The sequence below is a fragment of the Salvia miltiorrhiza genome, chromosome 1, assembly GCF_028751815.1.
Source record: "Salvia miltiorrhiza cultivar Shanhuang (shh) chromosome 1, IMPLAD_Smil_shh, whole genome shotgun sequence".
NCBI lineage: Eukaryota > Viridiplantae > Streptophyta > Magnoliopsida > Lamiales > Lamiaceae > Salvia > Salvia miltiorrhiza.
The window spans coordinates 45,068,933-45,080,006 of record NC_080387.1 but is presented as its reverse complement, the minus strand read 5'-3'; the positions used below and the strand labels follow the sequence as shown (position 1 = coordinate 45,080,006).

The following is an 11,074-nucleotide window of genomic DNA, read 5'->3' as shown; positions in this document are numbered from 1 at the left end:
AAATTATTGATCTATACATAGCCTTCAAATATATAAACAACGAAAGAACAAGCATCTAACTTGCCTTCACTATGAATATGCGATGTTGATCTAAATTTTTGCTATTTGCTGATTAGTAATAGGATACCATATTATGAAACACTGAATTTTAAATCTTCCCTTGACTCAACCAGAATTTTTTCGAACATTAGTTGTGTAAGCAAACCGCAAGCAAGGAACATGTGATTAGATACAGACACAAAAAAACATTTTGCAGCTTTCCAGCAAATACATTAGATATTGCCCCCATTGTGTTTTTGTAGAGCTTCATCATCAAAAGATACATACATATATCTTCCTTGGTTTAAGATTATTCAACCCATCAATAGTCTCACTGGTACAAAAACGCTCATAGATAACGGATAAAATCCGTTATCTATAACCCCAAAAATCCGATAAGTATAGTGGTGTTATCTATGATACGGTCATACATAACGGTAAAAAAACCGTTATGTATAGTAGTATAGATAATGGTACGATGCACTCATACGTAACGGTACATAACCGTTATCTATAATAGTTATACATAACGGTTCCTCACCGTTATGTATTAGAATTTTTTTTATTTTTTCTATCATAGTTAACAGTTTTTGTACTTTTTATCTGTTATCTTTGTAAGAAATACATAACGGTTTCTACCATTATGTATTAATGTTTTTACTGTTATGTATTAGATATACATTTATTTATTTTTCATCATAATTAATAGTTTTTTATGCCTTTTATAACGGTTTTAACTATTATCTTTAATATTTAATATTTTTCTTAATTTTTATATTAATTATCTCAATAAATAATTAAATAAATAACTCTAAACAACAAAATGATAAAATCAGAAATAACAATATTATATATCATTCAAAATATTCATACATTATTCATACTTCACAACAAGCTATCTGATTTACTATTTCCAGCACCACACCCTTCTATGATCTGCCCATGCCAAAAATAGCGAACACTGATTTCCGATCTAGCCAAAATATAGACTTGCATTATCTGCATAACTAGCGTTTTATTTTTTTAAGAAAATCATTACTTAGTACTTAGCAGTTAACGCGTTTTCAAAAATCAAAATAATTTGCATCTTCTTTCCAACAAAAATACCCAATTTGCAAATCCACCGCCAAACAAATTATGCTATAACGAACCTCTTCTCTTCTTGAAACCCTAATCATGGAATCGATTAACTTCGCTAAGGCTATGGCAAAGTCAACCCTCGCATAAGACAATCCCCCGATTCCCACGAAACTGTTGGCGGTGGCGCATCATCGCCTTATGTGCTCGTTCTTCCTTGTTTATATTTTTTAAGGCTATATATAAATTTATCATTTTAATTTGCAGCTATGGGGTAATTAAAATAATATATCTATAAATATTTTTTTATTATTTATTAAGTAGGAGGCTATAAAGAGTAAAAATGAGACTACTGAATAGAATCACCCATATATACATAGAGATTCACGCATACTTGGAGAAATTGGCAGACCTTGGACGTGTTTTTCATTGGGAATTAATCAAGTTTTATTTCTTCGCTCATTCTATTTCGCAGTTATATATTTATTTCTTTTGTTTAATTATTTATGAGTTTTAGCTTATTTCATTTTTTTCGGCAATTATTAAGGAAGTACTAACAAGATTATTCTGTGAGATCTAATTTGTTCTTATACTTTCTTTTATGCTTGCATCTGTGATTTTTTGTGTTTATCGATATTAATTATTTTAATTCATTAGATAGTGTGTGCAATATTTAGTGGGTTGGAATTAATTATACGACTAATTAAATCGGTCATACATAATTATTGTTTAGGTTTGATTGGTGGTAAATTAACACATCAGGGTCAAAGGAAAAACGGTCTTAATTCAATAATCCTGTGTTGGAGTTTATTGGTTTTGAATCGGGTTTCTCTAGAAATTAATGTTGTAGACTCATTAAATCTATAGAGCGTCTATTACGGTAGTCAGTAGGGTAGTAATTAGTGAAGCGTCTTCCTGATTACTGAATAATTAAGGAGAAATAAGATCACATCAGCGTCTTTGGTGGTTATAATTGGTTTGCTTGCATGAATTAAAATTATATTTATATCAATGATCGAAATAATTAAGCTAGGGTGGACTTAATTGATTCATGAAATTCTTAATTGCTAGAATTTTCTATTTATTCTTTATGACTAGAACCATTGCAATTCTTTTGGATTTTTTTCCCCTCAGTATTTTCATATTTTTCCCATTAATTTCGTTTGTTAAGTAACTTTGTAGGTTGAATTTTAGGAGAATTCTCACCGATCCTTTGGGAGATGATTTTGCTTGCAGTCTGCGCAGTATGGACATACCGACTGATTGTCTGATACTTTTGGTGTAAAACGATGCACCACAATACATTTTGGATTTTTAGAAGCCTAAATTATTATAATAAATAATGACTCTTATTTTTGTTATATTGATTGTTTAGTTATTTGCTTAAAATGAGATTGACTTATATTATTTTCTTTACAGTCTATAAATTTAATTATTATACGTATTTAATTCTTATTATACAATTTAGTATACTCATTAAGTTGATAATAATATTGTTATGCACTATTTTAAATCAAATACTAATATTTAAATTAACATAATTTTTTATTATAAATTAACATAATGGAGAATTTATTTAATTGGTAGGAGGAAATTTGGAGAAATTGGTTGTGGACGTGTGTGTGCTTAGGAATTTTAGTGGGAGGATTGTTGTTTACCAACACAATTTTTTCTTCAATTCACTTCCTTTCTAACTTTCTTTCTTCTCTACTTACAATTTCACAACATAGTTACATATTTATAGTGGTGAGTACATGATTCCTACATTCTCTAGAATATTCTCAACTATTATTTTTCTAATACTTTTCTAGAATTCTCTATACACACTAGAATTCTCTAGTTCTAGCTAGTTGTCTTCATTCTAACTTTTTCTCAACTATTCTAGATTATTCTTCTTTCTCTAATACATTCTCAACCATTCTACATTTTTCTTCATTCTCAATTATTCTAGATATTTCTACAAATTTCTTCTAATTTCTTTTTTTCTTTCTTTTCTTCTAATTCTAGAATATTCTTTACAAAATATCTATTCAAATCAAGTTTATATTCCAACACTCCCCCTTAAACTTGATTTGTCATTCTGAGCAAAACTCTGAAGTTGGCGAAATCCTTTCACGACGTGCCTTGTTTTATATCTTTCAACTTCATTCTTCTTAACCTGATGCACCCACTTGACTCCAATGGCCTTGTGCCTTTCCGGTAGTGTCACCAGCTCCCACGTATCATTCTTCTTTATTGATTTGATCTCTTCGTCTCTTACGACTCGCCAATTTTCATTATTTGCTGTTTTTTCAAAACTAACAGGTTCATAATAAGCAGATAGGCAAAACAAGGTGAGATCTTCTAACCTTTCAGTGTCTTCATATATCTCATCCAAATTCCTTGCTCGTGGTGTGGCTCTTTCATTTAAGAAAGATGGTGGCGAGTCTTCAGTAACTTGTATAGGTGAAGCTGGCGGAGTCACTACCTCTTGTTGGACTTCTCCAACTTGCTCGACCGTCCTTTCATCATCGAATTGTGGGATGAAGGTGAAGTCACCATTGGGATTAAAATCCCACACTCCTTCTTCGTCGAACTCCACATCTCGACTTATCACTGTTTTCTTGGTATTTGGATTATATAACTTATAGCCTTTAGAGTTAAAGTCGTACCCGATAAAGATGAATGCTTCACTTTTGTCATCGAGCTTCTTTCTTCTCTCATCTGGTACATGCACGTAGGCTTTGCTCCCAAATACCTTTAGGTGGGAAATTCCTGGCTTTCTCCCGCTCCAGGCTTCTTGTGGAGTCATTCCCCACACGCTCCTTGTCGGCGATCGGTTGGATAGGTACACCGCGCACGCCACTGCTTCGGCCCAAAACTCTTTAGGCAGATTCTTCGTCTTTAGCATGCTCCTCGCCATCTCCATGATTGTCCTATTTTTTCTTTCCGCCACTCCATTTTGTTGGGGGGATCTCGGAACTGTCAGGGGCCGCCGAATTCCATTTACTTCGCAAAATTCTAGAAACTCCCTTGACGTGAATTCTCCGCCTCGATCGGACCTCAGGGCCTTGATTTGTCGTCCGCTCTCCTTCTCGACGGCAGCTTTGAATTTCTTGAATGCATCAAATACTTCTGACTTCTGCTTCAAGAAATATACCCACGTTTTTCTAGAAAAATCATCAATGAATAGCAGAAAATAATTATTTTTACCGAGGGAGCTTGGCTTGATTGGCCCGCACACATCAGCGTGAATTAACTCCAGCGGCTTTTGAGCTCTTGAGCTTGACTCCTTTGGGAATGGCTTTCTGAACTGCTTCCCGAGTAGACAACCTTCGCAAAGTTGATCGGGATGCTTGATGGATGGTAAACCTCTCACCATCTCCTTCTTTGACAACAACTCCAATCCACCAAAGTTCAAGTGCCCAAACCGAAGATGCCACAACCAAGACTTATCTTGGTAACACGCTTTCAGGCATTTTGCCACGTCATTTTGAATATTCAATAAGAACATTCTATTTTTAGACATTGGCACCTTGGCAATAAGATTATTTTTGTCATCTCTTATTGAAAAGTTATAATCTCTCATGTGAATATCATAACCTTTCTCTAAGAGTTGTCCCAAACTCAAGATATTATTTTTCATATTGGGCACGTAATAAACGTTGGAAATAAATTCATGATTTCCATTCTTCAAGCGAATTAAAATTTTCCCTTTTCCTTTAACTGGAATTTTTGATTCATCACCAAAGGAGACGTTGCCACTTACCGACTCATCGAGCTCCACGAACATGTTTCTCTTCCCGCACATGTGATTGCTTGCACCGGTGTCGAGGTACCACGTGTCATCTCTTCCAGCTTCTCCTTTATATGCCAGAAGCACACTACCATTTGCTTCGCTCGTGTTCTCGGCATAATTGGCCCTTTCTTCAATCCTTACTTTTTCACTTCTGCACTCAGAAGCATAGTGCCCAAATTTATGGCAATTATAGCACTTTATTGAAGATTTATCGTACCTCGACTGCGGGTTGCTCCTCCCCCGACCACTTGTAAACTCATTTCTTTCACCATTGTTGACGAAGCCTTCTCGTCCTCGTCCATGTCCACGTCCACGGCCTCTGCCTCGATCTTGTCCTTGGCCACGTCCTCTCCCGAATTGTCCATGGCCATTGCTCGGACCTTTTTCTTTATCTTTTGAGCTTACTTGCATTTTTAAAAGTTGCTCTGAAATTTCTTGCTTCTTCTTTTGCTTCTCCTCATATGCTTGCAACGACCCCAACAAGAGATTGATTGTCATCTCCTCCAAATTTTTAGTTTCTTCGATCGTCACCACAATGTGCTCAAACTTTGGGGTTAGTGACCGCAATATTTTCTCCATAATTCTTACATCCTCCAATTTTTCACCATTTCTTTTCATTTGATTAGACACCGCCAAGACTCTTGAAAAATAATCCGAAATCGATTCGGACTCTTTCATATGTAAAGACTCAAACTCTCCTCTTAAAGTTTGAAGTCGTACCTTTTTAACTTGCTCCGCTTTGCACGAGATTTGGAGCTTCTCCCACGCTTCTTTGGCGGTGCTCGCGTTAGAGATTTTCTCGAAATCGTCGTCCCCCAGCGCTTGATAAATGAGACAGAGAGCCTTCTTGTCTCTCTTTCTCGCATCTCGCAATCTATCCTTTTGTTGTTGGGATAGTGCGGCCTCGTCCTGTGGCTCCTCGTAGCCGTTCTCCACGATCTCCCAAACGTCGTGGGCTCCCAATAGCGCCTTCATCTTGATGCTCCAATTGTCGAAGTTGCTCTTGTTGAGCATGGGGACTTGAAACGATTGTAGGTTGGCCATTCCACAGGTAGGATTTTATGGCTCGGATACCACTTTGTTGGAATATAAGTATATATAATGGAGAATTTATTTAATTGGTAGGAGGAAATTTGGAGAAATTGGTTGTGGACGTGTGTGTGCTTAGGAATTTTAGTGGGAGGATTGTTGTTTACCAACACAATTTTTTCTTCAATTCACTTCCTTTCTAACTTTCTTTCTTCTCTACTTACAATTCCACAACATAGTTACATATTTATAGTGGTGAGTACATGATTCCTACATTCTCTAGAATATTCTCAACTATTATTTTTCTAATACTTTTCTAGAATTCTCTATACACACTAGAATTCTCTAGTTCTAGCTAGTTGTCTTCATTCTAACTTTTTCTCAACTATTCTAGATTATTCTTCTTTCTCTAATACATTCTCAACCATTCTACATTTTTCTTCATTCTCAATTATTCTAGATATTTCTACAAATTTCTTCTAATTTCTTTTTTTCTTTCTTTTCTTCTAATTCTAGAATATTCTTTACAAAATATCTATTCAAATCAAGTTTATATTCCAACATTAATCTAACTCAAAAGTAATTACATTTTGACATTTTACATAATTTAAAATTTTTTAAATAAATAAATATATCGTAATCCATGCACACTGGAGGGCGTACTAATGTTTATTAAAAATTACTCCCTCTGTTCCATTATTGTTGGCCTATTTATTTTGGGCACGGATATTTAGGACAATATAAGATTGTAGTGTAAAGTGTGTAAAGATGTGTGAGGCCACATTATTTGTAGTGTAAAATCATTACTAAAAATAGAAACGGGCCAATATTAATGAAACACCCCAAAAAGGAAAACAGACCAACAATAATGAGATGGAGGGAGTAAATTATAGTCAGCTGAAAGTAGATGTAAATTATTAGTAAATAATATTAATAAAATTATAAAATATACATTAGTAAAGAAATTATTTATTAAAAATTATAAAATTTTCAATTTAAAAAAGAAACCCTTTAATTTTTAACTTGACTCTTCACTAATAATAATAAAAAAATTATATATTTATAAGCTAATATGTAAATCTTTCAACATTTCATTATAGACGTCATATAAAAGATTGAAAAATCAATCAAGAGTTCGTGCGACCCACATGCGACCCACATGGATGTTATTAATTGCATTGGTCAAAATTCTCCATATAAACAAGAGTGTTCTTATTAGACACAACCAACTCAAAAATCAATCAAGAGTTCATGTGACCCACATGGATGTTATTAATTGCATTGGTCAAAATTCTCCATATAAACAAGAGTGTTCCTATTAGACACAACCAACTCGTACACTGAACTTAGAGATATCAAAGATCTTGCAAGGGAATGCATTAAACTTCTTGTTGAGCTTTCCAATGTGAATGGCTTACAAGACCTAATGAAACTTCTTGTTGAGCTTCCCAATGTGAATGGCGTACAAGACCTAATGAATGACTCATGTTCAAGTTATGGCAGAAAGGTGACACTTATCATGGTGTCTTTTTTATTTGAGGTGATCTCCTGTACACTCGGGTGTACCGTACACTCGGATTGTATCTGATCCGGATCTTGATTTAGTTGAACTATCCTAATTCATTTTTTTTTTGAAATAACACTAATACTAACACAAAATGACACTAACACTAACACGCTCTTGAAATGACACTAACACTATTTTGTTTTACAAATGACACTATTTTGAAAATAACACTAACACTACATGTAAATGACACTAATACTATATCAAAATAACACTAACACTTGACATTTGGGTAGGACAGTCTAATTGAGTCGGATCCAGGTCACGATTCGGATCGGGTACCACCCGTATGTACCGTACATCCGAGTGTACAGGAGATTTTGTATTATGCCTACAAAAACATGTATGCATTATGTAGCTTCACGTGCAAGGTGTAAACAACTTTTGAGCAACATAATATAATTGGGTGGACTATGTACTTATGTGATGCATCATTATAATGTTTACATTCTAATCTAATTAAAGTATAATATCCCGATTTTTTCCCATAATAAGTTTTTATGAGAAATCATAAAAATTAAAGACAACGATGAGATCTTTAATATGATATAAAAATTACAAAATATAAATTTGAAACGAATAACTTATTATCATTTAAAATCATAAAATTATTATTTTTTCTCTCATCTATCATCTCTCCTTTCCCATTCACCAAACTTAATGTTAGGGTTCTTATTTATCTTTCATTCCTTTTATCTATATTTTTTTATATTTGTATTAGATATCATTTTTATATTTTCTTTTTATATTTTTTTATTATAACAATTTAATGAAACTAAAAAGATGAAACTTACTCCATATTTGTATTTAGAAATATTTATCTTCAAAGTACGTAATTTTTTAAAGTGAAATTTATATTAATATAAATTTGTAGATAAATAATTAATTATATATATAGATCTTAATAAATAGAATTTTAAATATGAAATCATATGCATTTCATTTTGTAAAATAACACAAATACAAATTTTGATGCATATTAAAATAATTGTGTCATGCTTATTCACTTTACATGACATCTATAGGCTTACGACTTACTGATAGAACTAACTTTCAGATTATTTTTTTTAAATCGAAACCCAACTAGAGTAATGCTATATCATTGTTCAATACTATAAAATTAAACTTAATAAATTAACCAATTTTATATAGGGTTAATGGTGTTTTAGGTCCCGAACTTTCAGTGTTTTCCACAAAATGTCTCGAACTTTCATTTTCCCCTAAAAACCTCGAACTTTTAGTTTTTTTCCACAAAATGTCCCACTATACAAAATTCGTTGACGAAAAGATGAATTATCTCACCGAAAGAAATATTTTGGGAACCGTCATTATTGAAAAATCATATTAGGAACCAACATTGTTGGAAAATGCTGAAGGTCGGGGTTTTTTGTCATCTTTTCATCATCGAATTTTGTGTAGCGGGATATTTTATGGAAAAAAAAATTAAAACTTCAGGGTTATTTAGGAAAAACTGAAAGTTCGGGATATTTTATGGAAAATGCTAAAAGTTTGGGATATAAAATACTATTAACCCTTTTATTTATGAAAACAAATCATGTTTTTTCTGCAAAATCAAATCTTTGGATGTTGCATAGAAACTTTTATTTTAAAATTTGTATTTAAACAAAATGACCACATAAATATAAAATAAATATGCATTCAAAAAATATACTCTATCTGTCCGCCAATATTATGTAAAATTGCTTGGACACAAGATTTAATAAAATTGGTGATAATTTTGATGTAGTGGAAAAAGGGTCCCACCACTTTTATGAGATGTGTGGTTGAGATTGAATTTGAGGTGAGTTTTTTATATATAAAGAGTGTTAATAAGAATAAAATATTAAAGAGGATGGTGGGACTATTGCCTTAAAAGGAAAGTAACATAATTTTGGCAGATGCCCGATATAGTAATTTTTACATAATCTTGGCAGACGAAGGGAGTATTAAATTATATGCAAATAAATAGTTTTGTGAGCTAATATATGAAATTAGCTGTTGAAATATAAGAATATATAATGGAGAATTTATTTAATTGGTAGGAGGAAATTTGGAGAAATTGGTTGTGGACGTGTGTGTGCTTAGGAATTTGAGTGGGAGGATTGTTGTTTACTAACACAATTTTTCTTCAATTCACTTCATTCTAAACAATTGATACAACCTCCACATATATATAGTAGTCAAGTGAGAATTCTAGAATTCTCTTGATTTTTTCTATCTAGATTTTTCTACTTAAAATATCTTGATTCTAGATATTTCTAATACAAATATCTTCACTTACTTTTTCTAGAATTCTCTATATTTTTCTTGTAAAATATCTTGATTCTAGATATTTCTAATACAAATATCTTCACTTACTTTTTCTAGAATTCTCTATATTTTTCTTTTAAAATATCTTCACTCAAAAAATCAAGTTTATTTTTATATTCCAACACTCCCCATTAAACTTGATTTGTCATTCCGAGCAAACTTCTCAGCTTGATAAAATCTTCATGCTTGAGTGGCTTTGTGAAGATGTCTGCAACTTGATCTTGTGATTTCACGTATTCCACTTGAACTTCCTTCTTTGCGATGCATTCTCTGATGTAGTGGAAGCGGGTGTCAATATGCTTACTTCGATTATGAAACACCGGATTCTTTGAGAGCGCGATTGCTGACTTATTATCCACGCAAATCGTTGTTGGCTCCTTTTGTGGCCATCCAAGCTCTTCCAGTAAACTTCGTAGCCAAACTGCATGGCAAACACTGGATGTGGCAGCCACATATTCAGCTTCACACGTTGACAACGTCACTATAGGTTGCTTTTTTGACATCCAGGTGAAGGCAGTGTCTCCCATGAAAAACACGAAGCCACTTGTGCTCTTTCGATCATCGTTATCTCCAGCCCAATCGCTATCACTATAGCCAACAAGCTTATAATCATCAGTATTTGAATATAATAGGCCATAGTCGAGCGTACCTTTGAGATATCGTAGTATTCTCTTCGCCGCCTTAAAATGCGTAGTGGTTGGATTCTCCATATAGCGACTCACGAGTCCTGTCGCATAAAGAATGTCCGGCCTTGTACAAGTTAAGTACCGTAAACTTCCAACCAAGCTCTTGAACAATGTCGGGTCCACCTTTTCTCCTCCATCATTCTTGGATAATTTTATCCCGCATTCCACTGGCGTGTTGATTGCTTTGCAGTCCTCCATCTTGAACTTCTTGAGAATTTCCTTGGCGTATCCTTCTTGTGTGATGAAGATCCCATCTTCGAGTTGCTTGACTTCCACGCCGAGGTAGTACGCCATCAGCCCAATATCTGTCATCTCAAACTCCTTTGACATGGCCTTCTTGAACTCCTCAATCATCTTTGGATTATTTCCTGTGAAGATCAAATCATCTACATACAAGCACACAATTAATATATCCTCTCCATTGACTTTAACGTAGAGGGCATGCTCGTGAGGGCATTTGGTGAAGCCATTCTCCTCCAAGTACTTATCGATCCTGCTATTCCATGCCCTTGGTGCTTGCTTTAGTCCGTATAGGGCCTTCTTCAACTTCAAGACTTTATCTTCTTGCCCTTTCACCTCGTAGCCCAT

General features: G+C 33.7%; 1 protein-coding gene across 1 annotated transcript; it reads right to left on the bottom strand.

Annotated features, from left to right (window-relative positions):
• Nucleotides 1-9,931: 9,931 nt before the first annotated feature.
• LOC131008688 (uncharacterized mitochondrial protein AtMg00810-like) lies at nt 9,932-11,074 on the bottom strand. Its single transcript, XM_057935687.1, has one exon. It carries the CDS (start codon nt 11,072-11,074, stop codon nt 9,932-9,934), a length of 1,143 nt encoding a protein of 380 aa, XP_057791670.1.